This window comes from Hippichthys cyanospilos, chromosome 19 (genome assembly GCF_059441005.1).
Source record: "Hippichthys cyanospilos isolate Australia breed blue-spotted pipefish chromosome 19, RoL_Hcya_1.0, whole genome shotgun sequence".
Taxonomy (NCBI): Eukaryota; Metazoa; Chordata; class Actinopteri; order Syngnathiformes; family Syngnathidae; genus Hippichthys; species Hippichthys cyanospilos.
Window position 1 is genome coordinate 12,559,773 of NC_142387.1, and position 25,079 is coordinate 12,584,851.

Genomic DNA, 25,079 nt, shown 5'->3' on the forward strand with positions numbered 1-25,079 from the left:
ATACTTTTTGAGTAATGCGCGAAAAATCCAGACAACAAAAATGTATAGTGATTTTTAAATCATTTTTAATGTAAATTTATTCATAGCTTGTGCAAAAAAAAGCTATTCATACTTTGTGCACAACTAGCTTGAATGTCATAATAAGTTCATAGATATTCTAAACCATTGTCCATATATTTTCTGGCAATGCTTCTCCAATTTGTGAATTAATGTACGTTTAATGTAATGTAATGTACGTCTCAAAGCATTTGCGGCACGTGGGCTCCCTCTAGTGGTACGCCAAAGAATCACAGTCGAAGGACGGTTAACGTTAATTAATACTTCGTGCTTGATTGACAATTGTGTGTGCGTGCGTGTGCGCGTGCGTGCGTTCAGACACGGCAGACGGAGTGTCTCAGGAGCTGGTGTCAGCGGGCCTGGTGGACGGGAGAGACGTCGTCGTCGGTCAGTGCTCGTGCCGCCATTAACTTCTTTGACTGTGTTGCCGTGGAAAAACAAAACAAAACGGTAATCATTATTTTCTTTGTTACTTTGCAGTCGCTGCAAACTTGCAGAAAATTGTGGATGAGCCCAAAACCGATAAGAATGTCGTTTTTAAACTGGTGAGTTTCTCAGCGTGTATGTAGCGTCTTCCGCTTAAGAGAAAGCGTTGATATTCTGAGGGCAATTTTTTGCAGGCTTCCGGAATCGAGGGCTCGGAGATAGCGGATGAGGTGAAGTTGATGGGCTTTGCTCAGCTCACCATTAGCTAAACGGCCTTTTATTACATCGGGACTCGCTGAAAAGATGTGAAGAAAAAAAATATATATTTAAATTCACCTTCAGATTCTAGCAGTTATGTTTTGTTTGTTTGTTTTCCTACGGCTGTAAAGAAAACCACTACTGCCAAAGAAAAGGAGCGCGCGCCATTTAGGAATAAGTCAAAAACCGCGAGGGGAAAACAAAAAACAAAAGTTTACAGTGTATTTGTGGGATCGTCGCGTTTGGTGTCCTTTCGAAATGTCGGATGTTTGCATTTGCACAATCTCAAGAAACAAGCTTGCCTTGCGTTCAGCACAGCACAGCTAGCCACTCGACTTTTTGCGCTTTTATCTCCCAACGTAGGTGGAGGATTACCAAAAAAAAAACAAGTCGTTCGTTGAGTCATCAGTGGATTAGCATTAGCGCTGAGGTACATCTTATTATGTGCTGCTACTTCATACGAAATGGCGCACTCGCGTCAAAGTGCAATTTGGAGCATGGGCGCAAATGTCAACGTTTAGCCTTAATGGTTCGAACACGCTTGTCACAAATCAAACGCGCGGAAAAAGTTAGCGGAAACCTCCTTCAATCCCAAAGACATTCCGCACATTCAATTGCAACTACTTACTGATTTTTATTTTAATTTTTTTTTTTTGGCTGAAGGAGTGTCTAAAAACGACTGGTACTAAAGTCATCAATTACTCTAGTCAATCAATTTCTCGAGGTACTTTTCTTGTACTTAATATGTACACATACACACGGGAAACAAAAATGTGTCTTTGGGATTGAATAAACGATGACGCTAAGCAAGCGATTGACTGCGAGGCTCGTCCTGTGCGTATCCATCAGCGGCAGTGAATGAGTACAAGAAAATCACGGAATATGTTTTGCCATACGCTAACCTTGGCGTAAAAATGGCGGTATGCCTTATTGTTCATCATTTTAACGATTAAAAGACGGTCCATGCTGGAAAGAGATAACATCCCTTCAAGATGTCAGCAGGTGTGCGCTTTTTTTTCGTTGACAAAAATAGCGTATTTAGCTATTCCAAACGGATCATAGGAAAACAACAACATTGCAAGTTTTAGTCAGCCTGCAGCCTTGTTGTTGTTTATAAAAAGCATTTTTTTTAAACAAAAAAGTGCATTTGTTATCGAATCGTCAACGTAGACAAACAAAATGACTTTGCGATAGAAGTAGTAGTATGTAAATAACGGCAATTCCCAATTGCTAGTTTGTTTTTCTACTAGGAAGTCGTCTCGCGCTTTACAATGTTGTTTTCTTTTTGTAAAAAAAGAAAAAAGAAAAATCGAGTATTGGTGTTTAGTATCGATAGTTTACCAAGTACGGCGATGGGGCGGCCGTCAAACAGCGCTTTCCACTTGCCTTATATTTTCACATGACCAATTTTCACCTTTGACCTCCTGCTCGGGTCAAAGTTCGGAAATCTTCGAACGTTTGTGTGCCGTCATCCTGTAATATCTTCACAGTTGTCAACACGATCCACACGTTGCTTACTTCACGTTTTCACTTCTTTTTTTTTTTTTATCAGGCCGGAAAGCGAAAATCTGTTTTTGTTTGTTTGTTTTTCTGGTGATAGGGAATGGCTTGTGGCCATTTTCAGTTGTCCAAAAAAAATCACACAAAAGGTGGTGCACTGTGTTATAATTTATAATTGTAATGTTTTGCAATATGTATTAAAGTTCGAATGTTTTATAGCAATAATTGTTGAGTATTCTCCATTATCAAAGTGATATCAGTAACAGTAATCATGTTTATTAGGGATCATTTGTTACATTGGGTACATAATTGTTATTTGTGAACAAATAAAGCCATACTATACATGGTTGTTTTTTGCAACAACAAAACTCGCTTTTTGAGAAAAAAGCCTTGCTATATAGACTGTCATTTTTTTTGTAGAATAAGCCTTACTGTCGATTTTTTGATTAAAAAAAAGCCTTACTATAGACTCGTTTTTTGGCGAAAAAAGCCTTACTATAGACTGTCGTTTTGTGTGTGTGCTTGTTTCACATAAAATTGTATTTTACGTGTATGCATTTCCATTTTGTCGAACATGAAAAACGCCAAGCCAAATACATTTCAACCACTTGACACTGCGCCCTCTGCTGGGGTTATATAGTACTGCACATGTCACAATCATCCCTGTGGACATTTGCCTGTTTTTTGATTCTATTACAGATTTGCTATAAAATTGTGTTACCTTCGTTTTACCCCAGTGGACTTGACAATTTACGCGAAGCTTGATTATTTTTTTGTATTTCTTTTATTTTTCAACATTTGCCAAAAGAAAGAATGGACACAATCCGCTCGTGTGTAGGTGAGGGTACCGCGATGTTGCGGTACGGTTAAGAAAACGGATGAGAGTCGGTGTCTTGGCACGGCACCTTTCTAGCATCCTACTGTTCTATGTACATAATACAATCATTAATCATGGCGGCATTACTGATAAGATAAACTGCGGATTCTTTCGGGATCACATCTTTGGGACAGACAGTACAGTAGTTGCGTGGGTGGGGCTTTTGCATAGAACGCAGTTTGTGCTTGGAGTGTGACGTGGAGTTAGCACCTTGACGGCGGCGTGCCAGTCAGCCCTTGGCTTTTTGTCCCCCCCCCCAAAATGCTCACGCTAGCGTAGAGCCTCCGGGCGTTATTGCTTTGAGGCTGCCGTGGCAGAGGAGCAGCGTGGCGGCGGCGGCGGGCGCCTCGGGCCGCGCAGGCGGGATGAAGACGGGGCAGGAGCGCGTGCGCGCGTGACTCTTGCTGCGGCCCGGCCCGGGCGGGCCCGGGGGCTCGCCCGGGGCGCCCGGGAGCGAGGGCGGGGGCGGCGGCGGGCCGGGGCGCCAGCGGTCCACGCGCTCCTCCTTGTGCTTGACCGAGTACCACGTGAGGAAGATGAAGACGAAGCCCACGAACTTGAGGCTGGCCGCCAGGCCGAAGTAGACGAAACGGAAGGCCGTCACGTCGTATTCCCAGCACGAGCCGTGCACGCCGCAGTCCTGCTGCCACAGCATGCACGTGGTGTCGATCACCGCGCCGAAGTAGATCGGCGTCGGGATGTACGCTGCTCAAATTTGACAAAAAACACAAAAAGACAATTTGCGTGGATGAAATGTACAAACAAAACAAACAAACAAATGAAACGTTTAAGCAGACGAAGTGTCGGGGGAAATGCAAGAGCGATCTTGATGAAAACACATTACATGATACGGAATGACATTAAAAGTGATATGCACAAATGATGATATGAATTGCCATTGAAATGTATGGGAGGATTATCTGATGAGGGATGATATTGAAAGTGATATGAAGACACAAGATGATATGGAATGACAGTGAAAGCGATATGAAAACAGATGACGATATGGCATGACATTGAAAGTGATACAAACAAATAATGAAATGATTTCCAAATGGCAAGAGACTATATGGGATGATATGGAAAGTGATATGACGACACATGATATGGTATGACATTGAAAATGATATGAAAGCACATGATGATATAGAATGACATTGAATAGAATGATTCCACGTGTTGATGAAAAGATTGTATTAATGATACTGAATCTTTTTTTTTTTAACTGTGGTGATGTGGATTGGTGTCATATGAGTGAAAAACAAATCTGGAATTTTGAATTATATAGCATTTGCCTGGACTGTTAAAGGTCTACCCAAAGAAATGTACATAACTATGCAAGCAGAAGCTTCTATTTCTCACCACTGGGTGGCAGCATTTCCCCATTTAAAAAGCCCGTTGCATCGACTGAAATTTGAATCGACTCACCAAGAGTTCTGAGAAGCACAAACTGCATGCCAAGCGCAAAAGGCCTCTCTTCTTCATCCACCGACCTGCACAAACACACGTAGGAACACAACAACAACACACACACACACTTCTTTTTTATCACTTGGCTCTTCGTACGGCAGCATTAAAACAATGGTCTTACCTGAGCGTGACGATGATGGCGGAGGGTTGCGCGCAGGCGGTGATGAGGGTGACGATGAAGAGGAAGACCAGGAAGGGGATGAGCGTGTTGCACGTGCGCTCGCACTTCCCCGACGTGGCGAAGCCGTTCTCGTTCAGGTACGTCTTGACGATGACCAGCTGCAGCTGGTTGACGGGGCCGCCGCCCGACTGCGGCGTGATCACCTGGCGGCTCTGCACGCAGCCGCACTCCGTGTAGTTCCTCACCTGAGCCGCGGCGGGAAGGACGCGTGCTTCAAACTTATATTCGGAACGCTCGAAAAACGGGGTTCCCCAAGGGTCCGTCCTCGGCCCCCGCTGGGCAAATGACCGCTTTATTTTTTCCATTGAAAACAATCCATTTTATTGTTAGAAATAAACAAAGACGTAATAATTAGCGGTTTTTGACCCGGTTAGCGGCCGCTGCTAGTCCCCGCTTGAATTCATACGTACCCCGCCGCTGTCGTTGCCAACGGCGCTGCAGCCAGCCAGGCAAGGGTTGAAGTAGGTGATGCCGTCGGAGCCGCACACGGGCGCGTACTCGTGGATGCGGCAGCCGCAGTTGACGTTGCAACTTCCCGTCAGATTCCTGTGTTGCGTCAGCGTCAGCGTGGGACTGCAACCGCGTGGGATACATGAGGTAAAAATGGACGTTTTTTATGGAGAGTTGCACATTGGGAAATAGTAACTAGCCGTACCTAGCCTACGCCAAAGGTAAACAAAACTTAATTTTCCCCTTTATATGTTTTTTATTCACGATATTTAATTATATACATGTGTATCATATCTAAGAAGTACTTTCTACACTATTTTGTTGCCAAATTTTAATATGTATATAAAATGTAGATGTTTTGCACGCGTTAGCTAATTAGCATAGGTTTCTATTGCCCGCCATAGGACGATTTCGCCTTACGATCCCAACTCAGATGGCGGGGTCCGCTGTATTTATTTAGCGTCAGGTTCTGGATCATTGTATGACCCCCCCCAAACCCCCATCCCCGGCGTCTAGACAGGCAAGCAGGAAAGCAGCCCGCGTTCTCGGGGCGAAAAAGGACAGGCTCCACATTCCGCGCGATGGTGCTGAAAAACCCAGCCCGCTTGACAAACGCCACATTTGTTCGCAACACAAAAGGCGCGGCCTTCTATTTGGTTTGGAAACTGCTTCATGCAGAAATAATTTCGGTTTTAAAGTTAGATGATATCATTTTTACATCAACGATACATGTTTTGACAATCAATGTTTTAATGGGTTTCATTGTAAATACAAAACAAAACACTACAGAAAATATATGTGAAGAAACGTTTGTGCTTTTTGATCTAATGTTCTTTTAATCTGTCTAATTTTATCTTAGTCGTTTTATACTGTTGCTCGTGTTTGTGTATTATGCAAATTTTCGGGGCATGTGTAAAATAAATATCCTTTTTTTCAAATATTTAAGTGTTTTCCTTTTCACCTTTTAGTTTTGGATTATTTCTGCATGTTCACTCACTTTGCATATTTCTGTCACAATTGGGCAACTATTTTTAAGTAAATTACAACATGTTTTCATTATTTTTTTTTTTACATTATATTTTTAATATACTTGTTGTAAAAAAGTTTTGCATCACGAATTTCTTTCTTCCCAATTAGGTATTTGACTGTTTGAATTCACCTTTTTTCCCCCCTGCCATTTGCTCTCTTTTCTAAATGCGGCTTGTAATCACTGGGCGACACTCACACTTCTAGATGTGCAAAATGTTTGCCATGCATACGATGGCATCATACTGTAATTCGCAGCTGTGTCAATGAAATGAGGCGGAGGCGACAGAGTGATTCAGTTGTGCGAGTGACGCTGGATATTGATCGACGCACGTCATCTATCCCTCGCTCATTAGAGCTTGAGCGGGCACCCTGCAAGGCTTAGATTAGCAATGACAACAAACGATGAAAACGAGACTGATTTGGGGCATTTTTTGATTTTTGGTTTTGATTTTACAGACCGCTTTCAACTACGACGGCCGCCGGCTCCCCGCGACTTTTCGGTAGCGATGGACAAACGAAGCTTCGCGAAGCACCCGTGATATTTTGTGACTCCTCTAGACGGCGCGCTCGTTTGAATGCAATTTCCATTTGGGCTAGCCTATATCTCCACGGTTGAAAAAAAGCAGCTGACCCGGTGGTGTAGGGAATGTTGATGCCTCCCAGGTTGATGCTCTCGCAGCCCACGATGAAGAGCGTGGAGAAACACAGCAGCGAGACGCCGCTGCAGATCATGGCCAGCTTGGCCGACTCGCGGGCGCCCAGTTTCAACTTCTTGATGATGTAGCCGCCCAGCACGATGCCCACGCCCGCGCTCGGCACGATGATCAAACCTGCGAGGAGAAAAACAAGAAGCGACGTGAAAATTAACAGTCTTTTTTTGGGATTCCGAAGTTCTTCTCGCTTGTCGATGATCTTCGCGGTCTTCCGGTTCAACGCGTGTTTTAGGTGCCCGTGGCAACAGCACCGCCCCTTTGTAACCTAGCAACAGGCGGTTAGCAACTAAGTAATAGCGTTTAGCGCGCATGTCCGCGCGCGAGCATATGTCGGCCGTCGAGGCACTCGGACGCGGCCGCGTCGGTGCCGCGATAATCCCGAGAGCTGTGCGTCGTCATCGTCGGCGCCGCTCGAGGATTAGATGAGCGCTGGGCAAATTAAAAGCGAAAAAAAAGAAATGTCCGCCTGCTTGAGGGACAGCAGGAGCAGTTTTATTTCTGAAAGAAAATCAGCAGGAGAGCATGACTCTGGTATCTTCTATGTTACCGCGTTTAGGACGCAGCAACGATTTAGCGACAACGTAAAAACTTGAACAAGACAGACTTACATCAAATTTGTATTTATTTTTGTAAGTTATATATTTGTTGCCGGTATGGTGCCTGCTGAGAGCTAATGTGTGGCTTGCAGGTGAGCGAGTGGGCGAGAGAGTGAGAGAGGCAGCCCGGAGTCTCACGCAGCGAGAGGAGCGTTCGAGAGCGCAAATGAGCGTTTGGGGAATTTTCACAGTGTTCTGCTGAAATAAATGTAAACCTTTGCTAGCCTCTCTGTGGCTACAAGCTCCAGTCTCGGTGGACGCGTGAGGGCCGTTAGCGTGTTAGCCCAAACCACTACAATAATCGCTTTGTTCTTGAAAGCTACTGCAATACTCCTGCGCATTAACAAGAATGAACTCGGACGCCGGTTCAGTTTGCTCGCTTCTTCTATTGAAAGTAATGCGGCAGTTGAAGCTAACACTGCAACTGCGTCTGGTCCAGCTCGTCACATTACCATAATTTTACATCGGCTTATCTGGCTGAAAAAAAAGTCTCATCTTTAAGTTATCATTTATAAGATGCGCCCATACTAGTGGCCTTCATTTTTTGGTGTGTTCTCAACTTGGAGAATTACGGTAAAACTTAAAACTATTGAAGATCCATATCACTGTTGAGGTTTCGAAAACTAGCAAACATTCGTTGCGTATTAAAATTCATTGTGTTCTTTAGAGACCGTTTTCAATGTTTTTGTTTCATGTTGCACATCCAGCTCTACTAACTAGTCAAAGTGGTTGCTTAACCAACAAGGAACTCGGACAAGATGATCCGTCTCACCCGTGTAAATGCTGGCGTTGGAGGCGGGGATTCCAAACTGGGACTCGATGAACTTGGGGATGAAGGTGATGAAGGCGGTGACGATGGCGCACTCGGCCGTGTAGGACAGGCTGACGAAGAGGAAGGTCACGTTGCTGAGGATCCTCAGCGCCGCCTTGGGAAGGTCTGCGGAAACACGGGACCAGCGCTGGCTCGTTACTGGGAGATGGCCATTAAGGAGGGCCTCCTGTGAAGCTACATTTGATTAAACCTGGGGTGGAATCTATAGGGACAAGACAGACAAGATAGGATCAACAAAGCTGTTTTTTTTTTTTTTTTATGACTCATAGCCCAGTTAGAAAGCAGTTAGTCCAGCTTCATGCCGTCAAGGGCGAACGAAGACTTTACGCGCGCCCGAGGGCGCCGTCTCCACGATTCGCCGCCCCCGCGTTGATCTTGTCACTCGCCAATTATGTGCTCGGCGTAAATAATCGTGTCGCTGTTGCTAGGCAGATTCCTGGACTTGCAAAGATCATTTCCATGCAGGAGTCGCTCTATGGAGGTGGGGGGGGGGGGGGGGGATAGATGGCGAGCCCTTCTTCAGCTGTTCCCCTCCGGCGAGACGCACCGCTGGCTTGTTTCTTTTGCAACATAACGGGGCGACCAGTTAACGGGATTTATGAAGGCTTCCGAAGGCCTTCATCTATTCATTGGAGGTCAGAGTTATCAATAAGAGAGAGGAGGCGAGAACATAATCTGAGTCAGAAGATCTGCAGAAGAGATCTTATCCCGTTCTATCCAGCGCGTCGCTCTCCTGGCTTTTTCATGACTTCTGGAACTCTCTAAAATGGAATTTACTTCTTTCCTTCGACTAATCAGAGACCTTTCTTTCTTGACCCTTAGGAAAACAAAGTGACACGATCGTGACATTACAGAAAAGTACCGTAATTCCCCAAACATGACACACTTTTTTCCTCAAAAATGAAGGCCAAAAGTACAGGCGTGTACAACCGAGTTTTGACGCACGGATGTGCATTTTTATATCGGCCGTATTCTTACAATGATTACGGTAATGTGATGAGCTAGAGGACAGACATCAGTAAGCTGTTAGCAGCCCATGTTGCAGCTAACTGCAGCTAGTGTTAGCTAATGTTGGCACAGCATTATCTTCAATAAAAGAAGCGACCAGACCGAACCAACGTACGAGTCCATCCTCTTTCACATGTCTCTAGCCGATTCAATTAAACGGCAAGATATGCAGCTGAGTGCTCCGGTTAGAGAAAGAACATAAATTTGACTTATTTATTGTGGTCTTTTGGCATATACACGCACAATCATAAACCCGAAGGAAAATGGATGGTGCTAAACCAGGTTTTTATGGCTTTGAGCGCATTCAACGTTACACAATGCGGGAAATCTTCGACGCATAACCTGCAACGAAAATATAAAACTTATGCATATGAACACAAGAAAATATGAAGATTTATTCTGTTTCGCTATAGTTTTTACATAGTTACCAAACTGTTGGTGCGTCATATACACGGTAACATAGAAAATAGCAGAATTTGAGCCTAAAATTAAAGGTGCGTCCTATATTTGGGGAATTACGGTAATACAGACACCAACAACAACCTTCAACAACATTGTGAACAAAATGTGCTTTAAATAAAAAATTCCTTGCCTAAAATGGCAGCTTTCTAGCCAAAGCGGCAGACTTGGTATGTGTTCTAGGTCCCATTTATGACAGACGTGTCTCCTGAATTTCATGTCTCCAAGTGCCATTCAGATAGCATATCTGTATTTTCAAAACAACTTTGTAGACGCGACTGATATGCGCTTGCTTGTTATTCATACCACGCGTTCCTTCAAAAAAAAAACATCTGCAACGTTTCAAAAGTGAGCCGCGCCACTCCGGGTATGCGCACGATCGGAGAGATTCGCCGCTGGAAATTTTAGTCGTCTGAAGGACGAAAAATAAATAAATAAAAACATTTTGAGTCTCGACAATATTTCAACGGAAGGGAAAAACGTCGCAATGATAAATGAGGCTTCTGTGATGGATGCTTTGCTTTTTATTCTGCTCGGCGGGTGAGTTTGTCTGCTGTATTTCGATGAATCGTGACTCTGCTCCCCTGGGAGCTTATTTTAAAAAAAAATTTTAAAAAAGTAGCAAGATGGAGGGAAGATGGGGGGTTCCTGGTTCACTTGGCTCGAAAAAAAAAAAGAAGTAAAATATGCATTTAAGCGCTTCCGCTGGTTTATTCGCTTCATTAGACAAGCCCTTGAAATCAATAACATCCTCGCTGGATATCTGAACGGATTCCAATCTGTTGGATAAGAAGACTAATCACGGCCATTGATTGGATTACAGGCACTTTGTACATCATTAGCTTACGGCTAATGTAGGCAAAAAAAAAAAAAAAAACGGCAGCCCCTTCAAGTTGCAAGAACTAACAGTTGTGCTACATCCTCTTTCGATGATGTCTTTATTCCGCGTCTTATTGGCTTGATAGAACTAACATCTGCAATATAGAGAAGCTTGCCATCGTTGCGTCACATTCGGCCGAGATGGCTATATTAGCATCCTGCGCTAACATGAATGGCGTGTGGATAGTAAAGACGTTTGGGAGCTAAAAAGAGCCAGTAAAAAAGGCCACTCCCAAACGACTACATTGCAGTCTTTTGGGGAGATTGATGATTTATGTAGGACTTGGCCAGAACTTGCCAGGATCAAAGAGCAGCTGGAAATGTCCGAAATGATTCTAAAACGGATGCTTCAAAGCAAAACGCCAGTCTTCCTTTCATTTCGCTCCATCTGTTTGATTGAAGATTTAGCCTCTTATGCTAGCTTCTTGGGTTAGTTGCTACTTACTGAGTATGCACACAAGGCTGCTAAAACGTCAGTGGGACAATCCATTGAATTAAATCTTAAAATAAATGTTTACAAAAATCGTTTTAAAAAAAATATATATTCTAGTTTGGATTTTTGGGCCACATGGCCCTGCCTCACTTCAGAAATTGTCACAGTTCCTCACCCTTGATGTCCTTCCCAAAGCCCATGGAGGAGGACACGTTTTGGCCCTTGGCGCCAGACTTCTCCTTCAACACGTCGTCCTCGTCGTCGCCCGACAGGTCGGCCGCCGACGAGCCCATTTTTTTCTTCCTCCTCTTGTGGCGCGGCGGCAGCTTCTTGGGGAAGGCGAACATGGGGAAGATGACCAGGAGCATGGCGATGGCGCACAGCAAGAAGCCGCTCCACCTGAAGCACGGTCATTGGTCGGATTGGACACTAACCCAAAAATAAAAGAAGGCTTTTGACACTTACCAGTTGCCGACAAAACGAGGGTCACTTTGGTCGATGGCGACCGGCGTTTTGGGGTCCACGTAGAAGCCGATGAGGACGCCTCCGAGCAAGTAACCGGCCGCCGGACCCAGGGCGCCCATCACGTACATGACAGCTGTGGGAAAACAAAAAAAAAATCGAAAATGATAAGATGATTCTAGGGGGGACAATCAATTCAACCGTTATTTGATATTATACATGTATATTAGGACCGGGCAATATAAGATTATAATGGAAAAACAGAAAACAAATTAAAAATTATAAACTAGCTTGCGCATAACTTGCTTAACGGGATAGATCATTTCTTTTAGCAGTAAAACAATTTGTCTAATTAATTTGATAGCGAAATTATTTTGCATGAACGATGACTACCTTTAAACAAATATCTACTTGTCGACTAAAACTACATCACCTGCGCTGTTGGTCATGTGACGATCATAACCTTTTCCTTGATGGATTTGAGAAGCAGTCAGCGGGTGAAAAAAAAATCGTTTTTAAGAATATTAATCGTACATGCGAAATCATTTATCTATCAAATTAACTCACCCAATCCCCCAAATTTTACATTTTTAAATCCAGTCATTAAATCCCGGGTACTTGTATATATATATTTTTTTCCGTTACTTTCAATTGTTAGACTTAAGGAGTGTCTAAAACGCTGTTGAAAGGGCCCTGGCCCATCCGGCTAAAAAGAAACTCATTAAAGCTGGACGAGTGGAAAAAAAAATAAAGCCGCCTGCAGCAAAGACACAAGTCAAAGCCATTTAGGGGCGACAATCGAGGGGGTCAAACTTTCCATAATTACGCCTGGAACATTGCTTCGAGCCATCACGGTGCTAGGATTAGCACTTCAGAGTGGTGTGTGTGTGTGTGTGTGTGTGTGTACTTTTTGAGACCATTAAAAAATGCCTCGCTCAAACCCAGACTTCATTTGGACACAAAAGGGTAACTACTTCAACTAACCCTTTGTTGCTTCATCACTTTTTTTTTTCTCACACCCCAAAAAAAATCAAAACGGCGACAAACCCGACGGCATCTTTAATCTGGGCCCCAGACGGCAACGGAATAGCTCCTCCCCAAGCAAGGGCGTTACATAACTACTTGCGTATGCTCAAACACTTTCCTGGCGTTAAAACGTTTATTTTTGTCACACTGGAAGTTGTTTTGCCACATGTTTCCTGCTGACATCTGCTTGACGGGTCTCAACATTCAAAGTGGAAAGCCACTATATATTTATATATGCAGTATACACACACAGTCAAACTATCCTTGATGGAGATTACCGATGTCACTGATGAATGCCAGGCGATATATTTACACCATATTGCCTCTTTTTTTTCCCTAATGTTTGTGTTTTTCCTCTAGGATTATTGCAATGACAGCGTTTTCAAAATCTCATTGATTTTTGGCCATTTATTAACGGCAGAAAAAACTGGCATTTGATTTGCTATTTGTGCACGTTATTTACGTTGTTTACATTGTCGTCACTGGACCGCATGAATGAACGAACCATGCACAGAATGTAGATGTGATATCAAGCATATTTACTTAAGTACGCAGGTCAGCTTTCTTGAGCGCCATAAATCCACGGCGTCAGACCTGACTCAGTCCTCTAAGCACCTAAAGCAGGTGTCCTTCCCCTGTTGGCTCACATCGCATGCACATCTATCATCTTTTAACACCGCGGTCTCTCGCAATCCGGAGCGGAGGCAGAGAGCGTCGTAACACAATGTGGCAGGATATTAGCGGGGACAAACTATTAATTATAGCGGGCAAGCCAGGCAAAGTCTTATCTTTTTATCTCCTCCTTGAGATGAATAATGGCTCACGGGCCCGTAAATGGCATGAGGACAGTCTGGAATGAAATAAAACAAGACAAGGAGTGCGTGACGGGAGAGTTTCAGACGAAGGCAGAGTCGCTTCACCTTAAATTGGATTCATACGCGTCATTATTGGCACATGTGCATGGGAGGGGAAGCAAATTTGGAAGTAGGGGAATGGCTGCAGGAATGTTGGGTGGAAAAAGTGCAGTCAAATAAAATATGTTTCTTAATAATCTTAAGTATTACAGACAAACGCTTATATTGGAAATATGCCGCAGCAAAGTCACAAAATAGGCAAGCAGTGATTGGGTGGTATCTGAGCAATTGTGATGTCATTTTCAGTTGACAGCGAGTGGCAAAATGGCCACCCTCTGAGACGGATAAACATTGGAGAATTTGGCTGCTCAACTCATATTCCAAAAACATAACTTTGATGACAATTGCATGTTTAGATTTGCATATGGGGGTGAATGAAATTACTTCTGGGAATATATGGCATTTCAACAGGGTTTTTGTAGCAAATCGGATATAATGCCATGACAGTAACAGTTCATTCATCTTTTCAATTGAAGAGCAAATAAATTGAAACATTATCGAACACAGCTAAATTGTGTTATGGTGACTTTTTTTGTAAAATGTATGCCTTTATTTTGTTACGTTTTATGCGAATGCACCTAATAATACCATGTGCCATATGGTGCGGAAAACACAGATTTTTTTTTTTTTTTTTTTTTTTGTAAATATGAAATGTACCAATACATGAATTATAGAGTTTCAGCCTTAGGACCCGAACCCAGACTGTTCAGGAAAAGACTGGCGAGCGTTGTAAAGGGCACGCGGGACAGAGCCTTCAGATTGACAGATGTGCTGGTACAGCAGCAACAGCGGCCGGTGGCGACGCTGCATCACATGAGCTGCTAGTGGCAGCGAGGAAAGGGGGGGGGGGGGGGGGGTCGCAGTGGCGCACGGGGAGCGCATGCCAATGAGGGAAGGCCGCTTGACTGCAAACTTGCTTGGCTCAATTACGCAACAGACCTTCAGAGGCGGCACGTGAAGGACAAAAGCTTACAGGCTTGGAGTGACTTGATCCATGGGGCGCTATCGGCTTTCCCCGCTTGCGTTTGGACCGAGTCAGCGTTTGCGTGGACGCCGGGGTCCGACTCGCAATACGTGGCGGCGTTTATCCGTGCTCAATGGGCGTGGAGGAAAAAAAAAAGAAATAAAAACGATACCGCGGCTATGAAGCGCCGAAAAAGATTTAGCGGACGTTAATCCAGAAAGAGAGCAGCAGCTGGAATTTCCTATCGGACTTTCCTTTGCTGACCTTTGGGACAACAAAGTGATCCAATCGTGACAAGGCAGAAAAGTGATACGATCAATAACCTTCTACCATCCCCCGAGCAATACAGCGACACGGCTTTTGAACGAGATCACTTGCATATGTCTATTTTTTCCCCCCCATCGGCGGCAAGCATTAAGCGGAGACGACAGGAAACGGTCGGTTCAGGAAGTGACGGACCAAGCGATAAGGGCGAGGTGGGGTGCTACCAATGCTGCCATGTAACCCTGATAACGCTTTCTCAGCAACATCCGCTCACCATCAGGGACCAAACGCTGCTCTACTGACTCCGGTCTGCCTCCTCCACGCGCCGCACAGTCGCGGACAAACAAACATTAGGAAGCATTCACATCAGATGAAATTTACATCACACTCCCAACATCTACCCCAAACTCCTCCTCCTTTTCCCAGCACATTCATCTTAAACCCCTTCAATGTACCCATAGCGGTTTTAGAGGCAAATGTTCCCACCTTCACCTTTACAACTTGATTTCCAACAATAAACAGCCACAACTGTAGTTTAACTGCGGGAAATTCTGAGAATCCCGGCAGGTACGGCGCCCGGCTGCGTCCCGACTGTAAATGGAACTTGAAGGCATAACAATGGAACGGCGTCGGCGGCGCATAACTCGTTGGCCTCCTCGCTCCCTCCTGAGCTCCCCTGACCTTGTCTTCACCCCCCCCCCCCCCCCCCCCCCCCTTCCCCTTGACAATGGAGCCAGCAAACACTTGATGAGAAAGCACATTGGCTAATGAAGCAGCCCCCCCGGTGGCCAAAGTCATTACTTCGGGCTAATGATGTGATTTAATTACAGGATATAAGAGATACAAGTGACCAAACAAATCATCGGATTGTTCTCTTCAAAAGCGTACACCCGCATTCATTTTTTTTAATAAGTCGTCTCGTGCGCTCTATCGGGAGATGACTTTAATAAATTCCCTTTCTCGCTCGGCATCCAAACAATTCGGTGACTCCCTCGCACCGGCACGCGAGAACCTTGAATTTGCATTCAAATTGCGACCTTCAAAACACGACGGCGTTCTCTATTTTGGGTGATGCATGAAGCTGCGTTATACACGCATTCCGGATCTGACCGAATAATTCAAGTGTGACATTGAAACAGCAACGCTATGTAAACTTGCTGACACGGCAGCATCTTCTTAAATGGTCCATCCTTACAGAGGACACATACCTGTCGAACTTTTGTATATGAACCTAAATAACTAAAGTGAACACTTGCTGATAAAAAAAGAAGATAAAACACATTTAAAAAAGTTCTGGTACCCCAAGTGCAAAAACGGACGCAAAATTGAACAGGCCCTGATATAAGCAGACGTTGCAAGCGAGCCGTGTGGAATGTTTTCACGGATTAAAAGCGTAGTAACGATGCGTAATCCGGGCGGCCCGTCGGTACCAACCGGTACAGGCAGAGCGCTTAGACTTGAAAGGGAGGAAAACCATCAGACGATCCGAAAGCCCTCCTGACTTGTTCTATCAGCGGGAGGCCACCCAACCAGTTGAGAGACTATTTGCGCGTGCTTTTCTCCTAAGTCCAGATGCGACTGGTCACAAGGGGTGCAACGCAGTCTACTTTACTGAAATGAATGCCACGAGTCACTTTGCATGCCACTTGTCCTTTGGTTTGGACTTTCGACTGACAAAGTCACGTGCGTTGTATTGGGTTTTATTCTTTATATAAAAGTGAACTCTCGGGGGTTCAGCTTAGTCGTTCTCAAACCCTGAGTGGGACAAAACACACTATAGTGGAGGCATGGCTCCTCAAACGTTCCCTCGTCGTATCAGAAAATGGAGGAGATAAAAAGGAGCCAGACGGCGAGATGTCAGTTCCCTACCACGGCACTCCAGATAAGAAGAGTATACTTTAAAAAAGCTTTCTTTTCAAATACAGTATCATCATGAGAGAAGCAATTAGACTTCAGAAAGACTGGATCACAAACGTGTCTCAAAGCGGGTAAAGTAGAGCGCGGCAAAAAGTAATGGCCGAACGATGGAAAATCACCGAAAAGAACAGAGCCAACGGGAACGGCGATGGGCCAAATCCTTCCTGCCGCCTCCTTCTTTCACATTGGTGTTGCCTTCCAATTATCCAAATAACTATCGAAGATCTTTGCTTTTACAACCCCTTTCACACGGACACTCAAGCCTGTCGATATAACCCGAAAGGAGGCCTCTCACAAGATCCTCGCTGTGGGATCCCCCTTAGCTTTCACCCAAGACGCTCGACATTCCTTCTGCAGGATCTTTATATTGACCCCTTCCAAAATTGCTTGTCAAATTTCTTTGGACATTTCTTGAAGAAATGAACCCGCCTGTGCACAAGTCTTATTGACTGCTTATTGCAAACAAAATATTAAGGGTACCATCATTTTTATCCATGCCTGTTTCTTGAGTTTTTGTTGAAGCGTGTTTAAAAAGCAATGTCTGACTTTCATTGGTAAAATTTCATAAATTCAAAAAGGTACCAATAATTTTGTCTGTGCATTTTATCCAGAAACCCCAGCAGATAAATCACGTAATCAATATATCGTAAATTTCAGACTGTAAATGTCTCATGATTTGCGTCCTAGGGTTTATAGTAGTATAGACCAAAATAGTTTCTTTGCTCAATTTTTGCCCCTGCGGCTTATATACTGGGGCATCTTATGGTGCGAAATTTACGGCATGTTTTATTTTAGGCCATGGGTGTCAAACTCAAGGCCCGGGGACCAGATCCGGCCCGCCACATCAATTTATGTGACCCGCGAAATCCCGAGCAAACTTCAAATTTCTGGTTAAAATACTAAATTTGCAAGTTGTCCTCAACATTTAAAAATTTGGGGGTAAAAATAAGAAGCGTTTTTTGTTCCCAATATCTCTTTTGAACAGTTTTTACCGGGCTCTTATTTCAAAACTAGTTAGAAGTGTGACAAACACACCTAAAATTGATTTGATTTCACAATTATGACAAAAATTATAACTACAATGCGGCCCCCGATAAATATGAACTAGACACCCCTCTTTTAGGCTGATCTGGCGGAAAACTGTGTCACTGATGAATATAAAGGCAAGTATTGTTTGTCAAAAGACTCACAACGACACAGCGTAGCAAAAAGTTCAGAAAATTTCCGATTAATTGCTTATTAATCTGAAAGAAATATGCACTGTCACAGCATTAAAAATGATCATATTAAAATAGCCGATACCTGCGGAAACCCTTTTAAAATCTCAAATTCCCCATTTGAGCTGTCTTAGAACAACTGAATCATCCCCCCCCGAAAATTTGCATGGGGCTGCGTAAGTGGGCGTTGGGTGTGCGGAGCATCTGGGTACCCTTCTCATTTGGATACATGACAAAAAACTGTCTCTGCAATGAGCTTGCACCTGCAGCTTTTCAGCCTCCTTCCATTGGCTGCCACTACCGCCGCGATAATCTGGTCCCCGGTACTCCAGAGCGGTCCGCCCCACAAGAGGTCATATCTCGCTGTGTAACCATAACAACATATCTGATGAGATCATGCGAGATATCCGGGCTTGTCTGTAATCGTATTTACTGCTCTTCTGTTTGCTGGCAGCCGCATAATCTCCACGGCGTGCGCGACAAGGGTAAAAAAAAAATCTACGGCGGAGTTCCGGCGTGAGTACAGTGGAATCTTGCCCAATGCCAGCACTTTCGCATAGACACACAATCCTGTAAACGTTTTGCATCACTACTGACAACACAATTATTTAGCAATGAGCTGCCTCAGCTTCCAATCAATTTTCTCTTAATTTGAAAGCCATGCAGTTCTTAAAATCATAACAGAAACTTGGCTAAAATAGCGTACCCCCCCTTGAGCTCCTCGTGAGAACGTCTGCTTGAAGTCGAACGTCGTATTTAGTAGCATCACGGAACATGGGGAAGCGGCCCCAGGATTCACAAGTGAAATTTACTTGTCAGGTCGCATCTTTTTGGGCTCGCGCCGCGTTATTCTCGCGGCGGCTTTCTCGCCAGGTGTGGCCAGACGATGTTCAAAACCATCAGTCTCCCTCGAGACTTGGGATGTTCGGAACAGAGGGGCCCTCCGGGTGGGAACAACAACTTCAAGTCGGAAAAGGATAACGTGGGTAACGAAAACGTGTAATCGAAACAGACCGCCAATCTTAAGAAATGTCAATAAATATGGCTTATTAGGCGCTTTACTGGCCATTAAAGGAAAAAAACTAGAACAATCGATTTTGATGTAAATTCATAAGATTTTTATGAAACATAATGGCCAGAGCCATTGCTTAACTTTTTCAAAAAAGTAATAATGAGATAGTGTAATGTTGCGTCATCATTCTTTTTTTAACCGTGAAACAATACAAAGAAAACAACATCCACCCATCTTCTATAGCCGCTTATCCCCACAGGGGTCGCAGAATTGCTGGCGCCTATCCCAGCTGGCTTCGGGCAGTAGGCGTGGACACCCTGAACTGGTTGCCAGCCAATCACAGGGCACACAGAAACAAACGACCAATCACACGCCCAATCACACCTAAGGACAATTTAGTATGTCCAATTCACCTGCCGTGCATGTTTTTGGGGAGTGGGAGGAAGCCGGAGTGCCCGGAGAGAACCCGCGCGGGCTCGGGGAGAACATGCAAACTCCACACAGGAAGGCCGGAGCCAGGCGAATTTGAACCGGGACCGTTGAACTGTGAGGCGGATGTGCTATTCACTGTGCCACCGCGCCGCTAAGCAAACAACAATCATTCAACAATCACACTTTCTAGGGAAATGAAATGTTTAATATAATCAACCCTAGAAATATTCGCTAGTGACAATCCCTATTTGATGCCGAACAATACCAAGATTTCCACGCGTACTGTGGAAAATCTTGCGTAAGAGCATGGATAGCATAATCGTTAAGTCCTCTGTGTCTGCCGATTTAACTCTAAAAGTCATGGAACCCCCGGACAGCTGGGGGGGTTTCTGCTAGTTCGATTTGTTCATGGACTCGCTTCATCTTTTTTTAAGGGGGGGCTATCTATAGAAAACAGGGAACATTGTTTAATGTCTGCCATCGATGTTTGCGGACAATTAAACGCTATTCACTGTGCATTCTTTGAATTCTCGTTCAACCAGAGGCGGGGATGAAGGGAGGATTAGGTGAAACAACGCGGGCCAAAGAGTGAGCAAGAACAAAGGGGTAAATAAATATCCCCCCCCCCCCCCCTCGGCGACATGACCGAAAACAAAAGGTTTCTCAGTGTTCCTGCAATCACAACCTCGCTTGTGGCATTTCCCCAGGAACCTTCCCACACTGTCAAAACAATTCGGCCGGTGCGCCGATAATGGCCAGCGGGCATCCGGAAAATGATGTCTAGCAATGACCGAACACACACATACATACACACACCTCAAACCAGACTCCCACACTTGCTTCGAGGCGGAAGAAGATGATAAACACACATTGCGGCCTCCAGCGTCATCGGAAAGGTCACATGGCGTACAAGGGAAAACTAGTCGACGCAAAGATCATCCGTGACGCCAGTGTGGCGCGTCTTACCATAAAACCGATATTTTGAATATAAAACGGGCGTACACATCGCCGCGATACATAAAGCAAGAAGGTAGCGGCAGGAGAAGTAGACTGTGAGGCCAAACTGTAAGCTTGCCCGGCAACAGGGGCAGCTTTAGCAAGGTTCCTGATTGGCTGTGGTTCCATTTAACACAATCAAGATGTTTACTATAGAATCCATTACGCGCGCGCACAACAAAGCCATGTTTTGTCTAAATGTGCGCGCGTTACACAAAAACAGTCATCAGGAGATAAGTCAATGAGCGCAACGCCAGCAACTTGTAATTCGTCAAGCTCGAGCCCTTGACCTATCGAATTCTATTTATTAGCAGATGAAAAGTGGAAGAATATTATTATTGGACACTGTACAGAATCTAGAACAATGTGTCCTACAGTCATATGAGTCGTTACTTGACTATTAATACCAAGCAAGGAGAATCCGTTGACCTCAAGCTGCCACTTTAAAGACTTCTCAAGTACAGTATATTATATATGTATATATATATTCTATAAATATCCATCAATTTTCACATTTTCAAATGACCATCACTACAACATTTCTTGGACAATAGCCCCATCACAAGCACTCTATAAGCCTTTGAAATCTGTCGAAAGGGTACGATGTCCAAATAGAAGAGGACATCCCAAAATGGACGACCTCTGGAAACTCCCCAGGAGCTGCTGTATGGTACGTAAAGTCACTCCAGGGGGTACGTGAGATTTTAACAGCAGGAACAGTACATTTATCTCTTTCAAATTAGGAGCAAATTAATTGGAACATGAATGAATTTCTTGCAAAATCGCATTATAGTACCGTGTCTTTGTTTTGTTGGGTTTTATATAGGGGTTTGTCTCAATTTTCCAGCACACAATCCAGAAATAAAACATATGACTAGACTAGACTATTTTAAGTCTTTTCTTTTTTCCTATCCAAAAATGCTTTGCACTGGTTAGGGGCTGCTTGGCTGGAATTTTCACAGGAAGCTTTGACAAGCACTAGCTAATAATTGCGTCGGGGTAAGTTGCCATGGTTACGTGCCAGCATCTGGGATGCAAATGGAGTACATCTAGCCTGGCGGACATGTGAGAACATGTCAGCGCTGAAAAACAGCCAAAGTGAAGGTCAAAATGGACAGCGTCCACGCATGGTTGTTGTTTTTTTTTTTTTTTAGCGGGGCTGCAGCGATTCGCGGTGACGCAAGGATAAGATCGATACGGCAATCTTGAGGCTAGTGGAGGCAACATGAGGACGAGTTCAATGTGTAATGCCGGGCATCTAAATGCGCAGGGGTGAGCAACCTTTAACAGGAAATGATCACTGCATTCGACTCCCGCTCTCCTCTTCGGGCGATTGCGCCTTTCTGCCCAATGTTGGATTTTCACTCTACTGTATGAAAGGTGCAGACGCAGAAACCTGCAAATTTATTTTAAAAATGGTGCTTGATACTCTACCACTGAAACCAAAAAAAAAAAAATCAAAGGGTCAAGTCAGGTCATAAAATCCAACCGAAAGGATGTAAATCAATGCCTGCGCTTTAAAAGAGTTTGTATTTACATTTACAAAGGTTTAGCAGGTTTAATCACATGACTCTCGTAATAAGAGGTCAGTGGGCCAGCGGCTTCTGCGTGAAAGCCTTGAGCAGATTGAGGGGTGCCCCACCAAGGCGGTCACATGGGAGGATTACATTCCCAGCTATGCGCGCACTACGACCGTGACGCCCATCTCCTCCCGCCCGGCCGCCAGAACTTGTCGTTTGACGGTGCGCGCCCTCCCACGCGCGAGCACACGTTGTACCGCTCCATTAATCATACGCAACCCAGTTCTGCCGACGAGGCCGCGTTCCCTCTCGCGGCGCCGCAGGTCCGCTTTGCAGTCTCCGTGGTTCCGCACTAGCCCCGACCCTGACAGGCTTATCAAAAAGCAAACAAACTCGCATTACAGCAATTTCATGTGGAAATCCAGTGATTAAAAAAAAAATTAGCCATCTTTCACCAGAAGCGTACAAAAACAACTAATAAATGGGGGGGTCACCATCTCGTTGGGGTATACCAGAAAAAAAAAAACATGCTCCAGTGCTATTTGGTGACAGAGGCTCTCCGCGCTTCGCTTTCTGGCAACGTATGAAACGAGAAGATGTCATTTATAGCAGCATTTTAGATATATTGCACCTTTAAGTTGTATTCCTCTATTCTGGTACCCGCCCCCCCCCCCCTAAAAAAAAAAACAAACAAACAAAAAAAAGATGTTGCCCCTGTGCAGCCATCTTTTCAAGTGATGTAGAAGGAAGCTATTATAGACTAAATAAGTCAGTATCAAATGTTTTATATTTGCTTAAATGCCATTTTTTAAAACAGTGGCAGAGTCTTTTATACTTTTGAGTAAATTACCCGTCTTGTCGAATCGTGATTTAAAGGATTCAGGTGATTATATATTAGAAAAAAAGTTTATACGCAGCATTATAAGTGTGAAGAAAAATCCTATAAAACTCGACCATAAAGGCCAAGTGTAATTGTGTGATTGATTTTCTCCCAAAATACTGTATATACTTGTGAATCAGAGCCCACTTAAAGAACTATTGACCGAGCCCAAGGTGCTGACACAAAATCTGGATTTGCTTCCCGAGCACACGGCGATTGCTGCGGTCGACGCATTTAGCCATACTGCGCACTTGCGATTGGAGAAAAAAAAAAGCGCATCGTGTAGCGAGGGCGCATTTACCCAGGTAGAGAGACGCGTTCTCCTTCTTGACGTTGTCATCCAGGTAGGTGGGCCCCAGGGTGTAGATGGGCGTGGAGCCCATGCCCACCAGTATCTGGGCGCAGATGAACAGCGCCACGTAGAGGTCGTGCTCGTTGCCCTGATGGTCCCTCTGACACCACGAGGCGTCGGCCACCTCCCGCCCGCTGCCGTTGCCGGCCAGGCAGAGTCCCTCTTGGCCCGCCGACGCGTTCATCTCCTGGATCTGGTAGGGCGGCGAGATGAAGTGGGGTAGGGAGAAGAGCGCCGCCCCGACGGCGATGACCACGCCGCCGACGGCCAGCCAGCGCGGCCTCTGACCCCGGCCCCCGAAGTACGAGATGAAGACCACCACCAGCAGGCTCCCGATGTCGAAGCAGCTGACCAGCAGGCCCGACTCGGAGCTGCGCAGGCTGTAGCGCTTCTCGATGGTGGTGATGACGCTGCTCAGGTAGCCCGAGACCATCAGGGACTGGATGAAAGTCAGGTAGCACATGCAGAACAGGAAGCAGCGCGAGTCTCTGAGGGTAAGGCGAACCAACTTCCTGGCCGGGACGCGGATAAGGCGAGAGAGGGAGAACCCGACTTTTTTACCCCCCGCGGCCCTGCGGGGGTCCACGGGTAGGGAGCTGCTGAGGCCCACCATGCTGGACACCGAAGGCGAGAAGTCCGTCCTAGAGGACGGCGACTCTGGGCTTTTGGGCTGCAGCTGGCAGTTCACTTCCACGAGAACGGCGGCGGCGTCAAGCAGCCCCGCCTCCTTGCGGTCCGTCGGGCAGGGTCCGTTCAGGATGGGTAAGCTCTTGGACTTGAAGCAGCTCTCAGAGTCCACGTACTGGTCCTGGAGCCGGAGGATCTCCAGGGATTCGGAGGCATCGCTGCCGGTCTCGTCGCTGTCGGACGACGTCATAGTGCGCGCTAGGTGAGAGGAAGAGGAGGCGGGGGACGAGAGGTGCAGCTCTGAGAGGGGCCCGGGAAGTCTTCTAGTGCCACATGGGGTCTCGGTTGGGCGGCGGCGAGGACGAAGTTAAAGACTACCCTCCCGGTGTCCCCGCAGTGGACTGGACGCTTCTGGTTACGGGCATGTTTCCATCTGCTGTTAAAACAGCACACCTAGAACCATATCATCCTCACACGCCCCTAAGCAAAACCCGCAAATATAGTTCATAGGTGTGATTTTGTGGGGGCGGGGGCAAGGAATCCACCCCCCTTTAAAAAAATTGGACTTTTTCTGGCTTAGGCTCTCATTTTGACATTGTTTGATACGGCTCTTTGTAAGATGCTTGTTTTCTTTGTTCCGCAACAGAGCAGCAGCCTACAGACAAAACAAACAACAATTATTAATGTCCAGAATCACAACGCGTACACCTTATGCCTCAGGAAATCCGCAGGCAAGACAATTCAGATCCTTTTCCGAATCTGTTACCGTTCCGTACTTTAAAGCTTTTGACACATAATTGGATTCTTTTCATGAATTTAAAAAGAATAAAAATGAAGGAGGAAATTAGTTAGGTACAAGAATTGTTCTGTTTTTGTTTTTCTTAACTTGCAGAGTTTATACTGTTTAACACTCTGGTGAAACGTTACATTTATGAAATCTCTTGGACATTTTTTTGTCAAACTGAAAACTTTTGGTCTTGGACTACCTTGTAGCTATGGCTTCTCTAATTTGGGACATTATGACAGTAAAACAACAACAAAATGTTCATGGTTGCATTAAATTACATGTGATACAATTACATTTAACAAAAATATCTTGAAGTAATTATTCCAACAGACGATTTATAAGTTTGGTTAACATTTTAAACAACAATCATGGAAGCTGACATGATTTGCTTTCGAAGGCCTCATAAAAATAATGTGGCGGACACTATCTGGCCCACGAGCCTTTGGTTTGACGTCGTGTTATTTTGTCCTTTTTGTTCTATAGACTGTTCTTTTTGAAAGGGCATTGCGCACTTTATAAGTATTCTTTTGCTTTGAATTTC

The 25,079-nt window shown here is 45.0% G+C and overlaps 2 protein-coding genes and 1 long non-coding RNA gene across 4 annotated transcripts in view; 1 reads left to right on the top strand and 2 right to left on the bottom strand.

The window, feature by feature from the left end:
- oxsr1b (oxidative stress responsive kinase 1b) overlaps positions 1 to 2,583 on the top strand; it is a 32,864-nt gene extending 30,281 nt beyond the window's left edge. For both annotated transcript variants that reach the window (XM_088401514.1, XM_088401515.1), the window contains 3 exons: positions 376 to 444; positions 538 to 602; positions 678 to 2,583. In XM_088401514.1, coding sequence (XP_088257640.1) covers positions 376 to 444; positions 538 to 602; positions 678 to 752 — 209 coding nt within the window. In that variant the 3' untranslated portion in view covers positions 753 to 2,583. The remainder of the gene's footprint in view (positions 1 to 375; positions 445 to 537; positions 603 to 677) is intronic.
- Positions 46 to 2,140, bottom strand: LOC148407967 (uncharacterized). The gene is made up of 2 exons (XR_015863579.1): positions 2,083 to 2,140; positions 46 to 476 (listed from the first exon to the last, which is right to left on the bottom strand). It is a non-coding gene; the product is annotated as an uncharacterized LOC148407967 (long non-coding RNA).
- slco5a1 (solute carrier organic anion transporter family member 5A1) lies at positions 2,473 to 24,001 on the bottom strand. The gene is made up of 9 exons (XM_088401510.1): positions 23,074 to 24,001; positions 11,634 to 11,766; positions 11,344 to 11,567; positions 8,330 to 8,494; positions 6,880 to 7,078; positions 5,180 to 5,342; positions 4,710 to 4,954; positions 4,547 to 4,611; positions 2,473 to 3,823 (listed from the first exon to the last, which is right to left on the bottom strand). Exons 1-9 carry the CDS (start codon positions 23,999 to 24,001, stop codon positions 3,384 to 3,386), a joined length of 2,562 nt encoding a protein of 853 aa, XP_088257636.1. The 3' UTR covers positions 2,473 to 3,383.
- Between the last annotated feature and the right edge of the window lie 1,078 nt (positions 24,002 to 25,079).

Bases quoted from the DNA above. Each gene is read 5' to 3' on its own strand.
- slco5a1 (XM_088401510.1), bottom strand. From the start codon at position 24,001: ATGACGTCGTCCGACAGCGACGAGACCGGCAGCGATGCCTCCGAATCC. The intron at 8,495-11,343 runs GTGAGGAACTGT...GTGTTTCCGCAG, and splicing joins CTTTGGGAAGGACATCAAGG to ACCTTCCCAAGGCGGCGCTG. The intron at 5,343-6,879 runs GTCAGCTGCTTT...ACGCGGTTGCAG, and splicing joins AACATTCCCTACACCACCGG to TCCCACGCTGACGCTGACGC.